The sequence below is a fragment of the Rattus rattus genome, chromosome 7, assembly GCF_011064425.1.
Source record: "Rattus rattus isolate New Zealand chromosome 7, Rrattus_CSIRO_v1, whole genome shotgun sequence".
In the NCBI taxonomy this organism is placed as follows: domain Eukaryota; kingdom Metazoa; phylum Chordata; class Mammalia; order Rodentia; family Muridae; genus Rattus; species Rattus rattus.
In genome coordinates, this window is record NC_046160.1 from 103032989 (window position 1) to 103059036 (window position 26048).

A 26048-nucleotide genomic window follows, 5' to 3' on the forward strand; every position below is an offset into this window, starting at 1 on the left:
GTCTAGAGAAATGGTATGTTCTACTTCCAGAGTGCAGTACCTACTAACCCAAATGTTCCCCATATCCTGGTATAGAGCTGTTGTGATCATGTACCTGAGCACATGGAAAGTGCTTCTAAGGGGATGAAAATTTGGAATTTTGTCCTGGATACCAAAGACACATTTATGACCATCCCAGACTTGATAAAAAGTTTGAGGCAATCCAAACACATATTTACTAGCCTCCAAATTTCCAGTTAGTATGTTCTTGTACTCTGAATCAAGACAGGGGATCTGAGGGACCCCTCCAGGGAAGAGTATATGGCTAGATAGATGATGGATTGATTTGCTGAGATGGGGTAAGAAAAGGGGGGAGCTGGGTACCTATTTGAAGAAAATTATAAGATTTTTGATTACATGGGAAAACAGGGAATAGGGTGAAGTCTGCAGGTGCTTTGGTTTCTAATAAAGAAGAAAATTAGAACCTGATTCAACACTATTCAGTAGCAAACCCTAAGTGGGCCAGGAAGGTAAGCAATGGTGATCAAATGCCATTGAGTGAACAGTCATCTCCACAACGAAGCACGGTAGGCAGGAGTCAGGTGCATCCACCCATTTGCATTCCCGGAAGACACCTGTCTGGTGCCGTACTAGACTCTCAGAAAGACCAGAATGAAGGAAAACTTTCTTCTGTCTCCAGCAGGGGATATTTTGTAAATCTGGGTGTACTGATTCACACAGGTTGAGATTAGCAGCACAATCATTGTGAAGATGAAGTCAAAATCCCGAAGTAAAGAAAAAGCCACCCAGCCATGGGAGAACTGGTAGTGTACGTGGAAAATGGAGGGTGAGGGCGTGGGAGCAGTGATTTCACTTCTGAACTCCATTTTTCTCTCCTTTGGTGATACCCAACCCCAATGGGCAAGTTGTAATTCTAGTGCGGCAGAAGGAACAGCCTGAGCTTCGACGAATTGTCACGTTAGGGCAAGCAGCTATTAGTTTCATGTCCTATTTATTCTTTCTTGTTTTGCCCAAGTGTACCCAGGCCACTGTATGATTCTGGGATGCTAATGAGGTGGGGGAAAAGAGGTTATCATGCTTGGGTCTTCTTGCGCACAACCCCTTGTATCCTGGTGTGAGCAAAAATGAACATACCCACGCCATAAGTAGAAGTTGGTTTATGGTGTTCATTCATTGGCCATGTAAAGTTGACTTTATGAAAGTATATAGGTCATTCCATGTTTTTGGGAAATAATCAAAATCCCCTGTCCTCCTGAGCCTCCTGTGCCTTCAGCTTCCTTTAAAAGAACAAGTAATAGAACAAATTCTTAAATCTCTTCCTATGTATGTCAAACCCCACAGCACAGAGCCAAGTTTAGGGCTGCTGTTTGCACTCAGAACTCAGAAACACTGGAAAAAAGGAGAAGAAAGGGATCAGGAGAGGAAGAAAGGCCATCCTTCTAAGTAACTATCAAAGGCCAGGGCTTCTGTTAAACTCTGAACTGCCCATTTCCACTTCAAGAATTCAGGGCAGCACAAATGCAGACAGGTAGGCAGCTACCTTGACAGCAAGCGCTGCCCACACACACAGAGCTCTTCAAAGCAGGGAGAGAGCTCTACACTTCAGAGAATGCAAACAGCTATTGACATTCGCGGATGCCTGGAGCAAGTGGATGTTTCCTGGTCAATACCAGCACTGACGTGTACAGGGTGAGGGAGGAGGCAGGAAACCATGGCCCTCCTCGTCTTGGATTAGCTTCTAGAGCCCAGTCATATGACTTCTTTTGACCCAATGTGCAGTTCTTTGCAGATGGAGGCTGGGAAGTTTATGTACCGTGAGTACAGCATGGATGCTTTCCCTGATCTGTTTGCCTTCCCCATGTCAAAGAGGAGTTATTGGGATGTGGGACTTGGATGACATTATGCCTCTTGACTGTTCTTTTTTGTGAAAGGCTATAGGCTTTATATTAATTAACATCCATAGCAATTTAGGAACTGGGACTTGGAGTCTTAAGAAACATCCTTCAGTGGAATTCCTTTTCATCTATTCCCCCCAAATTCAGATGTTATCATGTCATGTCACTCTCTCTTTTTTTTTTCCTCCATCTTTATTAAACTGGGTATTTCTTATTTACATTACAATTGTTATTCCCTTTCCCGGTTTGCAGGCCAACATCCCCCAACCCCTCCCCCTCCCATCTCATCTATATAACATAGTTTAGATATTGGCATCAGTTGAAAATTTTTCAATCCAACTATCTAAAGGATTACACAAAAACTTTAATGTCTTGTACACATCAATATACTCTGAAAGGATGAAAGATATCTTTCTGCCCATGGGGCTCTCAGGTAAAGTGTTTAGCTCCTATGAAAACATGGTTTGATGTCTTTTATGAGAAGGCAGGAGATTTGGATCTGATTTTTGTTAGCATTTTTAACAGATTCAGGGGGAAATAGGCCTTTATAGTCCTTTATAGGGTTGAGTTTATTCATCTGTAAGATGAGTGGTTTGAAGTCATCAATGCTTCTTACATGTTTTGAGGTCATGCGACTCATAAGATCTAAAGAAACTTCTGCTTTTTTTTTTTTTTTTTTTTGGTCCAGAACAATTACATTCTCGTATGAAATTGGAAAGCAGCTAAGAGAGGAGTTTCACAGACCACTTTTAAGGCAGTGAGATCCGACCGAGGAAATTATACACTAAAGGATTCTAAGGGACACAGTTCCACATAGACTTCAGTTAAAATGACACCCCTGGGCGAGGGCAACCCCTTTGCGCACTTCCTTAAGCTCTGACCCAAGAACCTAAATAAGGTACAGATGAGTGAAAGATTCTTTCCAGGATTTAAATGCCTTTATTTCCACAAGTATCATTATTCTCACCAATAATGTAACTTTAGCTTCCTCGGCTGTTAGTCAGTACACAAGGCAAACACACGCAGCCAAAGAACAGAAATAATCCCAGAGGTTCAGTGCCTCAGTGCCCCAAACCAAGGTGTCAGATTAGAGTTTCCCCAGGGCTTCCAATTTCATGGCTTGCAAGGGGCCAGCTTTGCCCTCTATATCTTCTTGCTGTCTTTATTTTCCTCGGCATGTATGCTCTTTGTGTCGCTTGCTTTTCTTGTAAATTGTCAGCCCCGTTGGATTAGGGTCCTGCCCTTGTGACCTTGCTTAACTTCAGCCTTTATTCCTAATGTGGTTATCTTGGAATTAGCCATTGTGGGTACTGGTCAAATGGATGTCCAGGAGCTGGAGTGAGTTACAGAAGAGACTTAATAACATATGAATTACCTTTAATTTTTATAGTTTTTCCTTTGGCCAATGCACAGTTTCATAGTTGTGTGATATTAAACTAAGCAATTAAAAGTTTCTTCGACATTTGGTAAGTGGGGTGGGGGGACAGTTATTTCTGCTCTTCCTGAGTTTTCTTTAACTCCTCTGGGAGAGCGGGGGCTGTGAAGAAAAGGGCAAGAGTTTCTGGTAGTTTGTATTTATTTATTTATTATTGCTCCCCAGTGCCACATTTAGTAACCACCACCTGCTGAGTAACTCCTCAAGCAAAAACCATGCTACACCCCACCCCCAGCTTCCAGCAGGAACTCAGAGGAGGACTCGTTTCAGAAGAAGAAGAAAAAAAAGGTGCTTCGTGTTCTCACTCTTAAGGCTTCACTAGGACTCTGTGGCTGTTTGCTTGGTAATGATGGAGCTGTGCTCTGTCCTTGTTAGTCCTGTAATAGACCCAGCAAGACTAAGAATATGAAATAGCACCAAACCCCACACCGTTCCTTTGTGCTTCAGGTACACTGATGTCTTTCTCTATTCATCCTTTGCTGACTAGTAAGGTGTCATTTGGGGATACGTGATCAGGCACAGGGAGCCCTCTGCAAAGTTTTCTTCTCACAGCAAACTCCCTGGGTAAGAAGGTCTCTTGTGCCCTCTGTCTCTCTTCTATTCCTCCTTGTGAATTGTCTTTGGACCCTGGGGAATCCACAGGCAATATTTTTATCTCTATTAGTTTGCTTGAAATTAACAGGTAATGGTTGATCCAAATAGATAGGAGAGGTGTTCGGAGGATGAACACATAGAAAATACAAGTATCCCAGTAAACATGGTTATCCCAGTTGGGCATCTCTGTAGTTTCAGTTTTTTATTAGAAACTTACAAAAATGAGGCAAGAATATGTTGGGGTTCTAGATGAGCTAGCCTGTAGTTAAGTGAGGGTCTTAATATCTGCCAGCCAAGGTCACATCTAAAGATTAAAATCCAAGCATTTTAATAAGCATTTTAATTCTAAAGTAAGATGAGACTCTGTCTTAGGCCATACTATGTGAAACCACAAGGTATCCTATACCATAGACCCTCTCTTTATAAATTCAATGTATGGTTTAGACTCACAGAAGACAGAGGTAGGCAAAGTATTCATTGAATGAGAATGAGGACCTAAATTGGATCTCCAATATCCGCATTAAAAATCAGATGTGGGGGTTGGGGATTTAGCTCAGTGGTAGAGCGCTTGCCTAGCAAGCGCAAGGCCCTGGGTTCAGTCCCCAGTTCCGAAAAAAAAGAAAAAAAGAGAAATCAGATGTGGCTGTGCACATCTGCAATCCAGACATTGAGGAGGGGTGCACAAGAGGATCCTTGGTGGGCAGTGTAGCCTAATGAAGAAGCTCCACATTCCATGAGCAAACAAGGAAACAGAGAACAATTAATTGAGCCGGTTGACCTCTAGTCTTAGCCTGTACACACATGTACACAAAACCTGTATACCTGTAGCCCCTGCACACACAACAGAGAAAACATTCATCTTGTGGACCTTTCCTTCTGACTTCCTCTGGATTTAAGCTGTATACCCACAAGCTTACCTCCTTGCTTCATTTTCTCCTGTAGCTTAAGGCAAAGCATCACACTCCTCGCTGTTACAGATGGTGTTGATCATATCAAAGTCCTTCTCTGGAATATTGTTTCAAACACGTTCACTTTCAGAGGATCAAAACTCAGAGGGCCTCAGATGCATCTTCCTAACAGTCTGTTCCCAGGTTGGGCAATGCATTTTTAAATTATAATTGATTTTGTCAGAATCGTGGTTTGGGGACTTACTGCCTGAAATGTGGGGAAACAAACGTCTTCTGAATTCATCAAATAGTAACAAGATGCTCATGAATGATCTGAGGGCTCACTCTGACCTATAAAAGAGAGGAAAGGAATGTCTGGGATAAACGCAAATTTGGCTTCATTTGTAACAGGAAACTCAGAACAGACCTGGTTATTTATAACTCCTAGGACGACAACAATTATAAGAACAGATGCACATTATCTGAGTATGGAATGTGTTGTGGTTCAGCCACTAATATAATGAAATCCCAATGTTGCATTTCCTATTTTCAGATCATGAAGACAGGCTTTTTATAATCTCTATGGTGAAAATTGCTCAAGCATCATGCAATAAATATTAATATCTGATGCCAATCTTTGAGGCATTATTTCGTTTTAACATATCAATTAAAGCGATCTATATGAAACCTTAGTTTTATCAGCATTCCACAAGATAACACAAGACATTTGTAGACAGTTATCAAGTAGGAAATATATGAGAGTATTGTTTGTTTTTCTTTGTTTTTGTTATTTTGGTTTTTCTAGACAGAATTTTTCCTGTCAGCTCTGGCTGTCCTGGAACTCATTCTATAGACCAGGCTGGTCTTGAACTCAAAGATTCATAGCCTCTGGGTCTTGATTGCTAAGATTAAAGGCATTTGTCACCAACACCCAGAGCATGAAATTATTATTAATAAGTTATTTCCTTCATTAAAAAGAAAGTATTTTTGACACATATCATGAAGAATCTGTAGGAAGTACAGTTATAGAAAAACAAAAGAAGAGCTATAGCCACATATGGGTTTGCTTACATTGTAACAATCTTTGCTCATAAAAGCCTCTGATATAGCTCTTCTGTTATCTGGAATTTTCCAGAGACAGTTCCTGTTGGTAAGTTTACTTAGAAAATACCTGAGATTTACCTCTCTTCTTTAACTCTTTGCCTAGACACATTAATCTAGAGTGACAAACGTTTCATTTCACACAATACTACAACATTCATTGTTTTCTGAGTATTATTGAAAATTAATTTATTTTAAAGCTTTTTGTTTTACTTTTGGTATTCTTTCATGTGCCTGTGATGAGTTAAAGTACTGTTTATTTGTTTTACCTTGCTTAGGATCTTTTAATAAAACATTAAAGTACTTGGCTATGAAAAATTTCTAACCATTTTCTTTTTAAATATCACTGACTCTATTCTCTCTCTCTCTCTCTCCCTCCCTCTCTCATTTTTTAATAGAAAAAGGTTTTCCTTTTCTTTGTTCTTTTGTGAATTTAATTTTTTCTGTTTTCCTGAAATATTTTTCCCTAGGTGCTGCAGTTAGAGAAGCGTTTTGTCTTGTAGTTCACTAATTCTCTCTTTAGCTACATCTATATAACCTAACGAGGACATTTTTCTTTTTAACTATGTTGCATTCTCAAAAGTTTGGTGCTTTTCCAAGTCTACCACTTACTACATGTGTTTTTTCCTATTGACATGATACTTTCGTCATTTAAGTATTTCAACCATATTTATTTTATTAATTTATCTTATACTGATAGATGATGTAACCTTTTTGGCTTTCTCATTCTCCCACGACAGATTATTTTCTTACTATATTCTGTTTTGATGTTGCCATGAGAGTTACAAATGCCTCATGCTAAAAGAATATCGAATATCCAGCTTAGTCTCTCTGTCTCTACATTTCAGTTTCTCTAACTTACAAGTCTCCTAAATACCTAACTCACTGCTTGTCTACACCAGATGTAGAAGATTATTCTTGTGTTGGTTAAACAACAACAAAAAAGGGGGTGGACCAGAAGACTCAGTAGGATTCAGTATATAGGTAAAGATGCTTGTTGCCAAGACTGAGTATCTCGACTAAACTCCTGAAACCAGTACTAGTGTGTACACACACACACACACACACACACACACACGAGACATATGAAAAAAATGTAAAAAAGTAGAAAGTCATTCTAGTTTGTATCCCCAAGTATTCAAGACCTATGCCTTTCTTGAAAAGGGTTCCTTTTTATTTATGTTTGGTTCACCAGGGTTTCTGCCTGAGAGGTAAGGGACAATAGACTTGAGTGATCCCACTCTTTCCTCAGTAATGAACTTTCACCAGTAAACAATGCCTTCTTAGATCACAGGGACAGCAGATGTGTAGGTGTTGTTAGTAGGAAAAAAATTTGCTATTTAAAATAGAAACAAAAATTGTTAATGTGTCTAGAGCGAACTTGTTCTGTGTTCAATAATAAAAACTAAACTCTCACACATTAATACTTCTTTTATAGAAGGCTGTTTCCTAACCTTGGTCCATGCTGTTTCAATTAATAAAAAGAATTTTCTTGAATCTTTGCAGCATCTAGGAATTGGGTTTGATCCTCAAAATAAGGCCAAGTGATAACATTTAAGCAAATGTAGAAGTAGGAATCAAAGAGAAAGCTCAACAGAAAACTTCAAATTCATAGACTCTCAAAATTGTAAGAGAAGTTATATACCTTACCCGCTCACTACAGATCACTTTCAAACATCTACTGCTTGACCATTCCCTGGGATATCATAGCCTTACAAGGTCCCATTTCTGATTTTAAAACATCTCCAAATTCTGAAATTCTTTTACTGATAAAAGAGATATTTTTATATTTTGGAGCAAACATATAAATATATATGTATGTGAGAACATCTTTCAAACTCGAATTGTATATATCTCATTTGTTTCCCAACTAACATCCACTAACTATTTCCCAATGGTTTTGGGATTGTCCTCTGTTTGAGATAAGGAATATTACTATCTTATATTCACTCATGAGAATACACATTTTCAGAGCTTACGGAACATATTTAATGTCATGGAGCTAGGTTTAAATAAAAAACAGGGAAAAGGAACACTTCACTGAATCTAAGATCTAACTGCATTTAATATATAATGTTTCCATGAATCATATAGGGTACCAAGATATAAAGTAACTGATAGCAACAGACTGTTACAAGTATTAACACATGGTGCTGTGGGAAGATAGAAAAGACCAGCTAATTGTGCCTGTCCAGATTGGAAAGTGTGAGTTCTGAAAACATAGATATCATTGATGCTAAAATATTATATCAGTGTTGTCCCATCTATTTTAAAAACAGCCTGTTCTGTCTCCAGTATGAACTATCTTTTCAGTACCCAGCCCCCAGCTTCCTTAAAAGCTCTGAAGTATACTAAATCCTTATTGTCACCAAGTGTGCCTTGCAAATATTTCCAAAGCTTCTCGGGTAGCACTGTACCTTCCATTAGGAGTTTATCCTTGCCATTCCCCCTCAAAGTTTTTCTGTTATATAGACTTAAGTCTATCAAATCAATAGAAACATACCAGTTAACTTCCCCCTCTCATGTGTGTGTGTGTGTGTGTGTGTGTGTGTGTGTGCGCGCGCGCGCGCGCACGTGTTGTTGTATTGTTTGTTTTGGTAGTATTTGGATTTGAACCTAAGGCTTCATTCTTGAGAGGCAGTCTCTCTAAAACTGAGTGATAACCCCAGATCTTGTATAGAATTAAAAGAAAAAAATCCTTGCAGTTTATTTCAGATCCCTGCATCTCTTAGATCACGTCACAGAGTAGAAACTGAGATATTTCTCAAAATAAATGAAAAATAACAGGATTCATTAATAAGAGGAAAGGTGGGTGAGCCATAGCTTGACTCTGTTGCCTCATTGTGGAATTTGTGGAACATCTTTTAGTGCAGCAACCCGGCCATCAGAGATAAAGAATGAGACTCTGCAAGTGTGTTCCCTGTGGTTCCTCCATGTTTCTTTGTACTTTTTCTCTCCTTTCCCTTCCCTTTCCTTGTCTTTGAGAATCCTATGGCATATATAGGATATGCCATAATTCATAGACTAGCTTACTTCTTCGGAGAGTGAACATGTTGACTCCTTCCTGAGTTTCTTAGGCATTGACTATTTAGCATACAGGAGTGTTTGCCTCTGGGAAGCTGTAGGTATGTGATTCTACCCTACATTACTAATTTCCTTCATTTATATTTCTCTTTCTGATTTCCATTCATATAGGTTCATATAGTAAACACTAAGGTATAATTATCTCTTTGAATATATGTTTTCATTGAGTCCTAAAATGTCCTTTGTATGCGGATTATCAGTTATTCTTCTGCCAAAGAAACCAGTACAGAGAGTTCAAAATTGCTCAGGGTCAAAACAGTAATTCACAGGATGTCTTCTGATTTTTCTCCTTGTCTGTAAATCCATCCTGAATCTTCTTCTTTTTGCCAGGATACATTAACTCCATTGGCTAGTGTGGTGTTGAATATGCTTGGTCCAGGGAGTTCTGCTATTAGAAGTGGCCTTGTTGAAGTGGGTATGTTCTTCTTGAAGGAAGTGCATCACTGTGGTGGTGGATAATCAATCTTCTCCTATTTGCCTTTGGTAAAAGTGCTCCTCCAGTGCCATGCCTTCCTGGAAACTACCATGCTTCCCTCCATGATCATGATGGACTGTACCTAAGAACTTGTAAGCCAGCCCCAACTAAATATTGTTCTTCAAAGGAGTTGCACTGGCCATGGTATTTCTTTATAGCAATGGAAATGCTCAATAAGACAGCTAGAATGTATATCTGGTTTACACTGTTAATCTCACATTCCCTGTGGGATTTATGGGAAGTTATTAGGTTTTACCCTACTATAACACTTGCTTCCATAGGCCTGAAATCTCTTGCTCATTGGCTCTTTCGTCCTAGTAAGCATAAATGTAACATTCACAGAGTAAAGTAACCGATGCCCTGAAGTAATGGACAAAGGGATGTGGCTTCTTTCTATACTAAATAGAGCCTAGTTCAGAGGTTGACTCATCAATATTTAAAATAGACTATTCAATGCTAATGAAATTCTTCATAAAGTCAATAGAAATTAATAAGGCTTTGGAAAGTGTGCCTTTCAGGGGGAAGGCCAATTAATTAGAATTTCTTCTGCACGTGAGAGAAGGCAGTGAGAAAATGAAAAAGAAGAGTCTTTGCAGATCCCAAAACCAACTTCAGATCCCCTGAGTCCTTACCTTGCCACAGGAAAACAATTACAAAACAATGTTGGGCTTTAGTTACTGGAACTATCTGGTTTCGGGCCAGACTATAATCTCCATTAGCTTAGAGCCGATTTGAAAGACAGATGTAGAAAGAACATGATGGAGTGAATGTCTTTTCTGTCTAGGACAAGTCAGCATGCTGGGAGGACCAGGAGAGAGTTTCCACCTGTATTTTGGGGTTGCTGACATTACCCTCTGTAAGATGTGAGTAAATGCCAGGGGAGTGCTAACTGTAGGAATAAGTTTTAAATGTCAGCTAGAGAAAATGAGGATAATAATAGAAGAATCATTATGGTTGTCATAATTGTTGACACTGATCATTTTCAGTATATCAGGTACAGTTGGTAAAAACTTCAAACGCATTAGTTGTTTGAATCTGTAGATAGCTTAATAAGAGTAGTCTTATTTTAAAACAGAGAGACCAACGCGGATACTGAACAAAGATAGTCTCAAAACTTACACAGCAGGTAATAATTAGAATTTTAATTCAGGCTGCCAAGCAACATGGCCCAACACTGAAATCTATATGAAGTCTCAAAATGCCTACTAACCTTTTGATTGGGTGACATATCCTATAATATGTAAACGATATCATTCAGTCTTGAGTTGCAGGCTGTAGCTGGGGGGGGGGTGCTTACTTCAGCATTTGCAAGGTCCTAGTTCTACACAGAAAATAAAGTATTCTGCTGGGTCTTTGTAACAATAATTCCGTTTATTTAATTCCTCAAAAATAGATAGAGATTTTCACAGTGGCAATGATGAGAAGTTTGGATCAGTAACTTCTAGAAGCAGTTTAGTATAGATTAACAGGTATATATGCCAGACCTCTAGGAAGAACTAGGCCCTGTCTTTGAGGTAAAGGAAATAATAATCATAATAATTATTTAATAAATGATTACTATTTCATTTGGAATTAGCTAACCAACTTCTTTCATCCTTTTTCTTGAATTGATATATGAAAATTTGAATGCTACAAATAATTCCCAACCCCACTGATCAAACTCAAAAGATCTGGAAAATGTAAAGAGATTTGGCTCAATATCTAAACGCCTGAAATCCTTCCTGTGGCCACAAGGAGGACAGGGGAATAATGATGTTTATAAGACGGATGACTTAAAGAAACAGTCAGAGGAGATCAGGCGTGCTCAGGGGAATGTGGCCATAGATAAAACATATTCTATTCATGCATCTAATTCTCAACAATGGGAGGTAAAACATACCAGAGCAACCTAGGCATTCCCGGAGGCACGCATTTATATAAAGACGCTACGGCCCTCTCTATTTAAATCAAATTCATGTAGGAGTGATATTTAAAAGAAAAAGTTTTCTCTTTTATAATCCCAGAAGGAAAACTTACTTGAAATTGGCCTTTTTGCAGGATGGCTTTCTTAAATAAATGAACAGAAAAAATGAATTATGTGACTATAAATAAATCCCCTGACATAGAATAAAGCAATGTTCGACTGCTTTATGGTGTCACTGGAAGAACCCCTGGATATATTTATAGCCACGTTAACAGTCACCTGTATTTTTTCAGGACGTTTATTTCACTGGGCATTATGAGAGTTTGGTTGGGGGAGGTTCGTGTTTGTGTTTTTCTCTTCCCAAAACTGCCTACCGGAGCTGTGTAGAGACAGCAAGTAAGGATTGCTACTCTTTGTTTTTTTTAACAAGTGGGTCTTCACTTAATGGCCTGGGTCTCACAGAATCAGGCTGTGCCAAAGCTTTCTGGTCTTCCTAAGTCTGCAATCACATTAGATGTGCCTGCAGTGGCGAACTTGACAGGTATCTCCTGCTGACAGCGAAGTGGCACGTCAGAGCCTATCCGAGTGAGCGGAGGCTTATGCAGAGATAAAACGCACCGTGAGAGACGATGGACAAGGCAACTTCACATTAGGTTCCTGACACCTGACACATTTAAGTAGAAGTCGGAGGCTTATTTTAGAAGCCAGCAGATTCCTTATATTGCTTGGAAGCTGAGGCGATGAACAAAGCAAGGTAAAGAGTTAAGAGTCAATGCTTTCTTCCCTTCTGTTTGGACTGTCTCCTAAGAAGAGAAGAGAGGAGAAATTAAAAGGGCCAGGGGAGGATACTGGGATGACGAACTCTGAACCCTAGCTGTTGTTCCTGTGGATGCAGCTACAATAGGAGTTTACACACTGCATACCATTTAGAAATGCGAGATTCTAAAGAGGCCCCTCTGGGTTTCACGAGGGGGATATACACATGGGGGCCAAGATGGATTGTTCCTGTGAAATTCTTCTTCTTTAAATCTGTGGGGAAAACATCAGTTTCGCACCTGTTTCTTTCCTTTCCTATCTTAAAAGTGGACCCCATCTTCCTCTGTGTGATGTGCCTGGGGTCCCAATTAAAAGGGCCCAGTAGAGGACAGAACGCAGGTGGGGAAAGGAGCGGCCACGATGGGCAGTGATGATTATTGCTCTGGGATTCTAGATGTAGGAGGTGTTTGGAGCACATCAACTTATCGCCACCGATAAAATTCTCAAACTATGTCGGCCTACTATAAACTGTAAAGGACTGGAAGACTGGGAGTTCGAAAAGACATATAACTAGGAAAGTGTTGACTAGAGGGAGTGGTGTGAGACATATGGAAAAATTAATAGTGTATTATATTGCGGAGGGATCTGTAGTTTATCAGGATGGCTATGGCTTAGCTCTTCGGAGCAGAAGAAGCAATGTAAAGCAGCCTTGGTTTTGTTATCTGATTAGTCCTCTCCTCACTCAACTCTGCCCATAAACGGACTCTCCTTCCCTGGAACCTACAACAGCTTCTGACACTTTGGGAGTAGTTAATAAATAAGTGATAAGAATAAGACCGGGAATGAATAGCTCCAGATGTGATGTCCCAGCAGGGCTTGCAGGTCCCATTCTGCATCAGTGGTTCCTTTCCCCTTTATAGCCAAGCAGAGAATTAATTGGAATGTCCATCTAGGCTCCCCTTGCTTCCTTGGGATAAAGTCAAAACAGTTTCCTGTCAGTGCCAACTTGGAAAAGGAGACCATGAGATGGATAAGAGTTCTGCCTATCAGCGGTGGAAGGCTTGTCTCTAGGAAATCGATGTCACTAAAGTCAGATAAATGGGCCAGTGAAACTCATGGTATGAGAGCTAATAGATTCTAAGACTCGGTTGGCAATTGGTTCAATGGGTTCATTTATTCGTCAAACGTTTACTGAGCTCCTGATACTTGATACCCATGTGTCCCACGCAGAGGATGCAGCAGAGAGCTGGACAAGGCTCTGCCAGCAGGGAGCGGACCATTTTTCTTTTAAGGATGTAGATCATGAGCAGATGAAGCTACTTCTCAATGCCAACCATGCTGGAAAAGAAACAAATCGAAACAAAAGAGTAGAATAGCCACCAGGGTGGCAATGCCTAACCTGAGGTGAGACCCAGGAAGACTTTCTAAGGAAACGGTGTGTCAAATGCACCCTCATAATGTTGAGGGAAACCTCCCAGAGAAGGCCCAGCAGGCTTGGGTTGGTAAATCTAGGTACATTCAACTGTTGGGAAATAAAAGTCTGGGGAGCAGACAGAAGTGAATCAAGGATGATGTCTTGTCGATGGAGCTGTCAATACATCAGAAGCCTGGTCACCTAGGTCCTTTTGAAGTCTGTGTGACAGAGTTAGAGCAAGTTCCAAGTGCAATGGGAATCTCCTGGGGGAACGAAATCAAGAAGCGGCTGATAAGAGTAAGAATTGTCACGAACTCTCAGGGATAATGTTTATTTTTTTTTCTTTTTTGTAAGGAGCATAAATATATAACAGGCACTATATGTAAGGATTTTTATTTTAAAATAAAGAAAAGATATATACCACACATGGTGTGTGTGTGTGTGTGTGTGTGTGTGTGTGTGTGTGTGGTATGTAATGTGTCTACTCTTACTTCCTTCAGAATCAAGGTGCGTGAGCAGGGCAGAGTCACTGCGAGCAAGGCTCAGTTAGAAAGGACGTGCCTAGGAAGGATACCCTTCTAGTGCGCCTGTGTGCCCACTCAGTGGAGGTAGTAGAAACACTGGATAGAAATACTGGATAGTGTCATTGTTTCCGAAAGGGCTCTGGGCCAGCCCCTCCTAGAGTCACAGATGGCTGTGACAGGAGCTGCACACCCCACCCACTCCTGCACTCCCCCTTCCCAAACCCCTCCCCTCCTACTCCTTGCCACCGCTACTCCCTACTTCTGCGCGCACCCTCTACCCAGATTTAACTAGTACTTTCTGGTACCCAGCACCGGTGAGAATCCACCCGCCAGATCTTCTGGGCAAGTCAGGGACAGATCAGCCACTCCTCTGCTTGGCACACCTTTACTGTGATTTGACTTGAAGGTGCTAGGCTCTGGGACCTGAATTCCAAGAGTGAGGTTGAGTGGAAGCCACATCGGAGGACAGACTGGAAGCCACCAAACCCTGCAGAGACTCTGAGCCACCCAACCCCATAACCTTTACTTCTGAGAGCGATGACACGGATTCTATCATCTATCCACTGACCTAGCAGTGGCTCTTGTTCAATCTCAGCAGAGATGCGCGCCGGAGAGTGGACGCCCTAAGCGCAGCAAAAACAGCCGGGCGCCTACCGCAGGCAGTCCGGCGTGCTTACAGACTCAGGGTTTATTTTGGTTTAGGGACACTTGGGCTGTCGGTGCATGGTGCATTCCAGCCAAAACCTTCACCGGCGCCTTGGTCGCCGAGTTCGGTTTTAAGGATCCTGGGAGAGGAACGGGAAGGGAAATCCCGGGGGCCCAGAGCTGAGGAGGCCTGTGGGTCTCCTGCGCGCAAGCATGGCGGGGTGGGACCTAGAGGGGGAGCGAGGTGAGGCGAGAGCTCTGGCTCGTGCGCGGGTGTGTACGAGCAGCCGCGAGCTAGCGTACACTTGAATGGGGAGGGCCGGGATTCCTGGAGGCTCCACCCCTCCCTCCTCCAGAGCCAGCCAGTCCCTCGGCAGAGCACACCGGCTGCACTGATTTGCTCTCCGGAGTGCGCTATTTGCATATGACTTGCCCATTTGTGAATTTGGCTCCCCAACTCCTTGCTTCACTTCACCTGTGCCTCCCCAGTTGCTTGCACTTTGCGGGTGCCGGCTCTCCTCTCGGCCACCTCTGCCACCCGCGGGCCACCTCCTCTAGCGCTCTCCCTGATTGCGCCTGGCCTGCTCCTCTCCACCTCCTGCCACGTTGAGCCTAGCTCAGTGCTGTTTCCTTTCCTCTGGCCCTTCTTGATCCCTTTCTCTGGCTGCTGCTGCTGCTGCGGGGTGCTTTCCAACCTATCGGGAACTCAGGACTTAAGGCGGCTGCACCGTGGCGCTCATCCAGGACATTCAGGGTTAACAGCCTCCGCGCCCTTCCACAGAGACTCCCGGGAGCAGGAGAACTCTTCCACCTGCAGCCCCCTTTTGCCTGGCAGTTCTGCATTGCATCGCTCGGAAGTCGAAACAAGAAAGAAAAAAGAAATGTCCAAACTCCTTGGATGTTGGGATAAACTAGCGTGAGCCTACTTGGGGTTTTCCTGCTTTGTCTTCTCTCTCCGCTTCCACCTTTCCCCAGTGGCTTTCCAGAGCATGCAGCTAAAACATCGGACTTGAGGTACCAAGAGAGCAGGAAGAAACCTCGCGGGTCCTTCCCTGAAATGTGTGACAAGCCAGGGCTCTCCAGGTCTGCTGTACCTGGGTCGACTCTTGCCTCCTAAATATCTCTTCCAGGAAAAGAAAAAAGAAAGATTTTGCCTTATCTCTCTCTCTTTTTTTTTAATCTTCAGTTTCTTTTTGTAGTTTTTTTTCTTCTTCTTTTCTTTCGTTTCCTTTTTTTAAAAAAAAAAACAAAACTGATTCACCATTTCCCCGCAAGCTCTTATTGCTTCCCCCATCCCCAAATTGGACAACACTTCTTCCTGCTATGATGGGCCCCTGGGCATCATGAACTTCATTATTGCTCCCTGGCTGGTATTGAAACTGCCCATCTGTAGTGGTCCAGTGCGTTGACCATGCACCTGAGAATCCACGCAAGACGGAGCCCTCCTCGCCGGCCGGCCTGGACGCTTGGGATCTGGTCCCTCTTCTGGGGATGTATCGTCAGCTCTGTGTGGAGTTCTTCTAATGTAGCCTCCTCCTCCTCCTCTTCTTCCTCTCCGGGATCTCACTCTCAGCACGAACACCATTTCCACGGCAGCAAGCACCACTCTGTGCCTATTTCTATCTATCGCTCCCCTGTTTCCCTTCGAGGAGGGCACGGTGGGTCTCTCTGCTCTTTTTCTTTTACTGGGGCATTGCAAATCTTTAACCTACTCTTTCAGGTAGGGTCAAGGATGGGCATAGCAGAAGAATTCAATTTAAAATTATGAGATGGCTTGCATGTGCATAAGGGGAAAAATTGTCACTTTCTCTTAAAGGCAAATGCTGTTTGCTCTCAGCCATTCACTTTCCAATAAAAGACTCTCCCCTCCTTGGTGCCCTTGTTCATGGCAGGGCAAACACACTTTCTACCCTTTGCCACCTTCTCCTCCCCCAACGTACTGATGGCAGGCAGCTCAATCAAACAACTCCTAATGATGCTACACGTTGGGAAGTCTTTCGTTCACCTTACGTTCATTCGCCGGTGTTTTTTCTGTTCTTGTTTGGGGGCTGGTTGTGGAGAAACAGGAGACAGCAGGTCCTTTGAGCGAAGTTGATGGTGAACTGCTATAAAGTTACCTATGTGATAAAAATCTGGGGAGAACAACTGAATCAAAACAGGCAGAAAACCTAGATAACAGCCAGTGAATGCTACATTATTGAATATAGGTTGGAAAGAGTAGTTACCCCTTACCAAACACACATCTAAGATTGCTATTAGTGGGGAAGCAATATGTCAGATAAGGCTAAACCACTTTTTATTTACCCCTGTAAATCATAGCCGCTTGGATTCACCGTGCATGCAAAGGATCTTTCAATTAAAGTCAGCAGGGTTAGTTCACACAAGCCATGCAGGATATATTTTGCTTCAAACAATCTTCTTTGCATCATAGCTATTGGAGGAAGAGACCTGTGGTTCATAAAAATATACCCAGCCCTGAGCAGGCTCCCTCTAAAAGGCTGATGTCTGCAGCTAAGGCAGGAGCTGGCTGTAGTAAATCATTCCAAGAAGTGTTTACTATGCATTCCACTCTGATGAGGAGGGGAACAGGAGAAAGCCTAAGCAGCCCTCCAGTGAGCTGTGCTGGGAACCTCTCTAGGGGCCCTGTCATGGCTTGTATTTTGAGGCACGCAGGCTCCATTAGGAAAGTAATTCTTCCCACTGGTTCCTAGCTAGGGGCTCCTGCTCCAAGCTGTCTGTCCTTTTAAGTGGAAACACATTGAAAGAATGCCAACACATGCTGGTTCTTTCTCTCTTTTCAGATCACATGTGCGGGAATTGTCAAGTAGTTGAGAGCCTGTAAGGCTTGGTAGAAGGGGCTGGTGTGACTGAGCGAATGCCTGAATGCTGGCTTGTAACCTGGTTGCTGTTATACCTGTGACTTCTGTTGGGTCTGCTGTAGACTCTCTCTAAAACAAAACAAAACAAAACCACAGAAGCCCAGGCAAGAGCACCACACACACACACACACACACACACACACACACACACACACACTGGGGGTAGAAAGGAGGGGAGAGAAGAGAGAGAGAGAGAGAGAGAGAGAGAGAGAGAGAGAGAGAGAGAGAGAGAGAGAGAGAGAGAGAGAGAGAGAGAGAAAGAGAGAGGGAGAAGAGAGAGAGAAAGGAAGAGGGAGGGAGGGGGAGAGAGGAGAGAGAGAGAGAGGGAGAGAGAGAGAGAGAGAGAAAGAGAGAGAGAGAGAGAATCTCATTAAAATGGAAACTTAACTCCTAAGGAAGAGACAGACTGGGATGGGGGTTGAAATGAGGGAAGCCAGACAGACTATTACTAATAGCCATAATTAAACACAGAAACGCTGAGCGATAATTAGCTAAATTTTGCTAATTAGTGTAAATGATCACCAGGGAGATGAAGATTATGCATTAGTGAGAGGTTAGAGGCTAGCCAGGTCTTGCTATTTCTTTTTGTTGTTGTTCAAGATGCAAACAGTTAAAAGCAGTACTAATAAAGTGATGGAATTTGTAGAGCAGAGTACTTGAAGAATTTATAAATTCCACCCCTCTTTTCTAAAAGCGTCGATTCATACACAGGTTAATATTTTTTTTCTTTACCTCATCTATGCAAAGATTGGTGCTTCGGTTTTCTCTTAACCCCTTTGACTGGTTTTCATTGTGATTTCTCATTACCTGGCAACTGATAAGATTCAGGTTGATGGATAAGAAGAGAATAAAGGAATGGCTAGAGACTCCTCACAAGCCTTTCACATCCAACTGAACTGCAGGGTGCACCAAACCCCGGGGGTTACCATGGAGAGGATGAGAAAGCTTCTGAATTCTAACTCTTGCCTGTCCTCTTTCAGGGAGTCCCCATCCCACTGATTTGGGACTTCGGGACTGAATAGATTGATACTGAATAGGTAGCCTCCATATTTAATTAATGGTTTTAAGCTGAAAATCAAGGGAAGTAGCAATTAACAATAAGTCTCAACCTTGGCTCTCTTCCTGAGTCCCAGCTGTGAGCAACCTTAGCATCACTTACTAAAACGACCCGGAGACTCCCCAGAGCTTTCCAATAATATTCACCACCCATTCATATTTGAAATACACTGGCTTTCTTCTAGTTCAAGGCCAAGCTTAGGTCAGCATTGTTTTTTAAACATGTTTTAGGTGCAGGTCTTAGGAGACATAGACCCATGCAACCAGGACAGTTGTAAGGAATAGTTTAACCAATGCTCCCTCCCCTTTTTCCCTGGCATGCTGGCTTAAAAACAAAACTAAAGCCTTGAATCCCAGAACCTTCTTTTGACTCAAGAATGGTTTTAAACCAAACAAAAAAGCAAAGCTCACCATTTTTAGTGCTTTGCCTAACTTCCCAAGAGGCCCCAAATCCTCCAAACTCCTGCAGCCATCCCCTTCCCCCACCACCCTGCCCTGTAGTGGGATTCTCACTAACACACTTGGAGAAAACAGAAATCCCCCGAACAGCTGGTAGTTTTTACTTATGCTCTTATCCTTGCTTGGAGGTGATCTTTAAAATATTGATTATGCTATAGATTTGTGTGAAGTCTATATTCCAGGGCAGCAGCTTGGGTGATGCTGAGATCATCTATAAAATTGGAACAGAAAACTACTGGGGTACTGGGTTACCCCAAATAGTCTCAGGTTAGGGCTTCAAGATGGAATGAGCCCTTTCTAAAAACTGGAATCTACTAGCCTTCTTCTCCTTGCTCAATCTTTTCTTTTAGGCTCCCCATCCCATCCCCCTTTCATGTATTCCTCTACCCAGTTGTCACTCGGGTGACAGAGAACAGTTATTATGGGCCAGGCTTTGTCCTAACTATAGGATACAACATAAGCCAGTAAAGCATTAGGGAGTTCAGCCTGGCATGATTCTGTAACTCTGTTGATCACTGTGAAAGACAAGTGCTTCTTCGTTTTACAAACTGTGGAGGAAGGAAGGTAGGGGCCCAGACAGGAAATTAAATAATTCCACGTGAAATTTATGTGTCCTTCACAAAATTCATGTTTTCATTCTCCTGTGACTCAAAATACCCCTCCACGTTTATTTTCCCCTCTTATGCTTGTTTTCCACAGTTGTAAAAGTGCTAGGTGGATTAGTTGGGCATGTAGATAGGTACAGTGTATTGGTTCTCATTTCATCAATTTTCATTTCCACACAAATTTTGTTCTTTTCCAAATCACCTTGAACAGATGTGGTAGTGGCCTCACTGGTGACACAGGAACCTGGTGTCTTGAATGAGAGTCTGCCACGAGTTCCTTTCAGAATCTAGCCTCTAAAGTTTGTCCAGCATTAGGCTCACTCTGGCCTCATCTGCAAACACATTATGGTTCTCAGCAGCTGCTCTCTAACCACTTTCTCTCTGCCTTCCTTCTCGAGATTGGGAACACTGAATAATTCAGAGTGTTGGTTGACAGATAAAACGATAAGATTTATACGTCTTTGGCCTTGGTGATGAATTAATTAAATTGGTTTCTCCTCTATCCTCAGCATGCATTGTTTTTTTGTCTCTAAAATGTACTGGTAAGTGGTGGGCTTGGAGATTCGCCTGCTCTTGAAAGAGGCTAGGGGAAGAATATATTATCAGAGTATAAATCTTTCCAGGACTGTTAATATTATTGCTGCCACCACCAAGTAGGGTAGAGGTGGGGGTGGGCTGCCCTATTACAGCCAGAGGAGATGAGAAATGCCTAACAATTGCCTTTAGGGCTGAGAATAAAAGACTTTCCAACTAATAGTTTGTAGAATCCAGTAGTGAGAACTTTACTCCTCTTTATCAAAGTTTTGGAGGTACCATATTCCCTTTTGGACTTTAGTGCTGAATTTATTCAGAAACTTTGCATCTTGGGGACCCTGGATAGCCTTGAAGAGACACACATCTCTGAAGGTAACCCATGAACTTCCCTCTGGTATTTGTTTCATGGTTCAACTCTGAAAGTTAAGGGTTGAAGATCAGCATGCAAACAGGCTTGGTTTCTGGGAAGCCATCTCTGTGGTTTACAGATGGTCATTTCCCTACTGGGTTGCTATCTTGTCTTTTTTTCCTTTACTCTGTGTGCATCAGCCCGGGCGTATTTTCTTTTCCTTTTCTCCCCCTTCCCTAAAGACCCATTCAACTACACCCAATGACTTTATCGTATTTTCATCATCTCCTGATGGGACCTATCTCCAAATAGCAGCATTCTGAGGTCCCGTTGAGTGGGGCTTCCTTATACCCATTTTGAAGACACTGTATTTTTGACATCTCCAGGGTGGGGGCTAGTCGTCAATATACCTGTACCACGTGTTCAGTGAATTCAGTGACTATGTTAAATCCAGAAGAGACAAGTAAACCCCGGGTGACAATGACAGCAATTTACCAAACCCTAGGATGGAGCCTCAAAAAGAAAAGCCCTATTTGCATAAATGGCGAAAACAAAGACAGCAGGTTTACTCAACTTCTGTTTGCCTTCTTGGCTGAGCTTCTGGGCCTGAGTCCAGATGCTGATGTGCAGAGGACTAAGTCTGTCTGACTGCAGACACAGGCTCTGTGTGCATAGGCTAATGTGAATGTCCAAGGCTTTCTCAGTCAGACCTGTTGCCCTTCCAAGCTACACTCAGACCTCTCCTCATTTACTTCTTTAAGCACATGTTTGTGCATGCACAAGTAAGTACACACACACACACACACACACACACACACACACACACACACACGTGTGCACATGCACACACCACTAGTTCTTCACTTTTCATCTTTAAGTGAGGAAAACATTAACTATATGTAAGTAAATATTTTCAGTAACAAAAAGTATTTAAAAGTATCATTTCAATAATTTTCCAGTTGGCTTTTGTATGAAACATATTTCTAAATATAAATATTATAGCAGGCCTACTTTATCAGTCATGATGCTCTAGTGGAATGACTAAGAAAATGTATTGTTCATCAGTAAAGTTGCTGTAAATTTGAAGCAAGGTGCTCAATTCTTTTGGAAAATAATTTCCATGCTTGATTCCTCCCTCTCTTCCTCTTTCCCCTGTCTTCCTCCTTCTCTCCCTCTCTCCCTTCTCTCCTTCCCCTTCCTTCTCTCCTTTCTTCCTCTTCTTTTAAGCTCCCCAACTTCAGATAATGTCTTTTAAAAGTGAGTCATGAGAGTATGTGTTAATAAGGGTCTCAATGGTAATGGAGTTCAAATGGATGGAGGGGTATTTGGTGTGGGTGGGATCAAGCAAGGATATGGTTTAGAGTTGAATGTATTGTGTCTTAGTCTTTTTGTCTGACCAAGAGGCATGTGTTTTTAAATTTGAATAGTTAATAGTATGGCTTATCTGTTATAGGCACAAAGTTTACCAGAAGATAAATTATATGCATGGTACACATGACTCACACAGGTGTCACATTTTATAAGAAATACTATAATGTCAGCACCACCTTCTCTCATGGACCTGAGCTTCCTGGTTGAATGGTTGCTGGTAGGCAGGTTGAAGCTACTATACTCATGCATTCTCCTTATTTCTCTATGGCAACACTGTTGTCCTCTGAAGAACTACTTCATTTGCACACTACTGTTGGGGGAAAATGTAGATGAGAGCACCTTCATAAGGATACAGAAATCAAACTGTGATGCAACATACAGCTACCCTTTTGGTAGAGATCCATGTTGGATAGGTTCAAGCCACAGTTAGCAAATTAAACAAAACATGTGGAAGCTCAGAGATCTTGGGTAATAAAAATGACGAGGGCTCTGAGAAAGATTCTGAGGCAAAACATTCCTGTGTTGGATATGTATTGGGAAGTAGACTAGAAAATTAACAAACAAACCTGCACTTTACAGTAGGACATGACTTCTGTCTTTACATCAATTGTCTTCAGATAAGGAAAGGGAAACTTATCTTAATGCGATCTGTTTTTTTTTTTTTTTCTTTGTAATTTTACATTTTAGAGATGAAGGGTCATAGAACAGATATGAACACAGTTTGCTGGATGCTTTACAGTCTGTATTTAAAGGTAGAGTTCTAATGGGAAGAACACTGTAGAGTCACAGAATTCATTGCAAGTTTTCCTTCTTGCCCACTCTGTGAACCTGGCAGCCTATTAATAGCTGTTCTTTTAACTTTCCATGAGTATCTTTATCTTTTAATGTTTCCTTCCCTTTCTCCCTATAGTGGGATGCATTGCTACAGTGATTTAATTCTTTAGCTGGAGAAAACATTCCCTTCTGTCTTATTTCCTTCTCACATTATGGGGGCATTCCCTAACTACCACTGGGAGGCAAACGCGCCCAGTGCTGTTTACCTTGAACACTGAAAGATCTCAGGCTCCTGTATCTTTAAGACACACTCCAGTGTGTTGGACCTGTCTGAGTTCCACGGGTACACCATTGTGCTATAGGCCTATTTTCTTAATTGTCAGATAATTTTGCCAAAGCCATCAGCCAGGTTTTCCCTTTCCCCCTCGGAAACAGGAGATGTAAAGAGAAACACACTGTGATAGTAGAAAGCCCCAAGTCCAACTTGACATAGTCGTGCTGAGATAGAAAGAATGAAGGTTTCATTTAAACACACCTTCTTAGTACAAAGCAAGGAGTTCCAAGTTGTGTTTAAAACACACCCTTCTGCTGTGTTGAGCCACATCAGGGCAGGAGGCAGAGCAACTGAGTTCATAAAGAGCAAACCATTTGATTCTCTTTGCAGTTCACATTCTGAGAGAGGCTTGCTTGTGTCCCACACACCTACTCTGTGTCAAAACTTCGAGAGGCTTATCATGCATGGGGTCATTTAGTTCAAACAAGCCTTCGGAGTTAATATAGTGGGTATTGTTCTACAATTGACATTATTGAGTCCCAGAGAGGGTAAGTGACTTGACTAAAGTAATAGGGTGATAACACCAGATTCAAACCCAGTGCTAACCACACAGCTCTTCTTTGTCTTTCTATGGCTTCATGTAGTTCATCATCTTAAGAAACGGAAAGAAACACACAACAAGCTCTTTTGTCAGGAACAGAGCACACATGCCATTGAAACCTTCTGAACCTTGAATTGACACACATCCCAAAGTGTCTATGAGTGTGCAATTGGTAATAAATACTCAGATGTGACAGCTTGCCTGAACCCATTTGAACCTAAGGATGTGGTTAATGCCACAGTATCCATTCCATATTCTTGGAGATGGATGCTAGCTTATAAAAGAGGCGGTGTGGGAGGTGGGGGGGCACAGACTTCTTCAAAAGCACAGAGTCACCTTCTTAGAACTCTGGGGACCTAAAGGCTCAGTGCTCCACATGAGCAAAGTAGGGATTCAGCCATGGCTCCCCAGCCAGTGTTAGAAATAGTGAGAAAGTCAGGCAGTATGGATTCAAGTTCACCGCCTTTGTTCCTTCCCAATTCCAATAGATAAGGTCAAGTGCTCCTTCCTCCAAAGCTGCAATTGCCAGCTGTCTCCCGCCTCTCCTCTTCTTCTTCTTTTTTTTTTTTCTCCAGCCATCTCTCCTTAGCCAAGTGAAGTTCTACGGGTATGCCTTCTGACAGCTTTGAACTTTCCCGGCCTCATGCCGAAGTAAATCCACCATGAAATCTTTCCAAGACTTGTCTGGCTTTGTATTCAGAAATAGAGTTTTAGGGCTGTGCTGAAGTTTTACCTACCTTAAGGACCCTAGTGTGAGAAAGAGGTACAACTCAAGGGGCTGTGTACTGGTAGACATCGTACCATTCTGATTTAGTGTCACTGGCTAGAAAGGAAAAAGGTAACAACATTTTCCTGGACCTGCCACTACTCCATGTTTAGAAGCCATGACAAGTTGCTGGTAAAGGGCATGTCCTCGGTTCCAATTCTTAACTTATTCATTTACAAATCATTAGCACCTGTGTACCCAGGAAGCCCCTAGCATCCGAACAGCTACATAGTATTTATTCTCATTTTTATTGTTTTGCAATCCTCCTCCTCCCACATTACAACCCTTGTGTATACTCTTGAGTAACTTTCCCCCCAAACTATGAATTTCAACTCTTTCTGAAGCAGTCTTTCTGGATTTGAATATAATTACACGCTTTGGGTGCAAATTGTGGTTTTTGCTACACAAGAAACTAATGGAAATGATCTGCCTGTTCCTGTAGTTTACAGATTATATGCTTCAGAACTGGGGCTATATATTTAGGCTGCTTTTCTGTGTGGCACATTAAAATGAAAATGAACTCGGGGTGAGCCACCATGGTTGCTAGGCAGTGGAACAGGTTGATGGAGCGTTGTATTAAACCAAGACAGCATTGCTGTTTTACTTAGTATCTATTTGCCTTTCACTCTTGTCACTGGGTGCTGTCACAGAAAGAAAAGAGGGAGTTGGTTGGGAGGATCTGGTTATCTGTAGAGGTTTATACAAGGAGAAAGAATTCATCACCCCAAGCCTCAGTGTACAAAGAGCAGTTGAGTAGGATCTGAAATCAGAGCACAGAGGATTCCTGTGATAAAGAGCATATGGGTCCAGGAGCAAGTGTATAGCTGGCATCTCAGGGACATGTCACTTGAGCAGGTTAGCAAAGAGGAATGAACTAGCTCCTGCAGAGCGGACCCTGCCTCAGTGGCGAAAGAGGAAAGGACATCACTCTGGTTAGAAATTTTAAGCATGCCTCTGGAGTTCATTTATTATCTAGCCTGAAATTCCAGAGTCCTGTGAGCAAATGGTGACAGGCAGCAAAGGCTCTGGGGCTATTTTATAATTGATAACTAATAGATGTCTCCCAGTGCTTTGAAATTCTGGCTTTAATAGACCCAAAGCTCTGGGGGAAAAAAAAAGATTAGATTCACAGGCAAAGCAGAATACTTAGATTTGGGGAGTTTCAGTGACTCTCTGGTTAGTTAAAGAAGAAGAAGAAGAAGAAGAAGAAGAAGAAGAAGAAGAAGAAGAAGAAGAAGAAGAAGAAGAAGAAGAAGAAGAAGAAGAAGAAGAAGAAGAAGAAGAAGAAGAAGAAGGCTAAAGATTTAACAACAGAGATTATTTTTTATCTTGAGAAAAGAATGGACTTATAGGTTCAATAGGCATGTCCTTTCTCTCTCTCTCTCTCTCTCTCTCTCTCTCTCTCTCTCTGTGTGTGTGTGTGTGTGTGTGTGTGTGTGTGTTGTGTTTGTGTGTGTGCGTGCACACGCAAATCCTCTTCTCTCTTCACAAACTAGTAATTCCACATTATCAGTAAGACATCTTTGAATATGTCCTTACATTATTTTACACTTCTTAAGTGAATCCAAGAAAGAATTCTGCTTTTATAAGAATGACAATGAACCTATTTTAGTAATCACTAATTATTGGAATAATGTACTGCCTTTTAATGCACTCAGTGTGCCTTA

The 26048-nt window shown here is 42.0% G+C and overlaps 1 protein-coding gene across 8 annotated transcripts in view; it reads left to right on the top strand.

The window, feature by feature from the left end:
- Positions 1 to 15955: 15955 nt before the first annotated feature.
- LOC116905664 (neurexin-3-beta) overlaps positions 15956 to 26048 on the top strand; it is a 525628-nt gene continuing 515535 nt past the window's right edge. For all 8 annotated transcript variants that reach the window (XM_032908640.1, XM_032908642.1, XM_032908645.1 and 5 more), the window contains exon 1: positions 15956 to 16371. In XM_032908640.1, the coding sequence (XP_032764531.1) occupies positions 16125 to 16371 (247 nt within the window). In that variant the 5' untranslated portion in view covers positions 15956 to 16124. The remainder of the gene's footprint in view (positions 16372 to 26048) is intronic.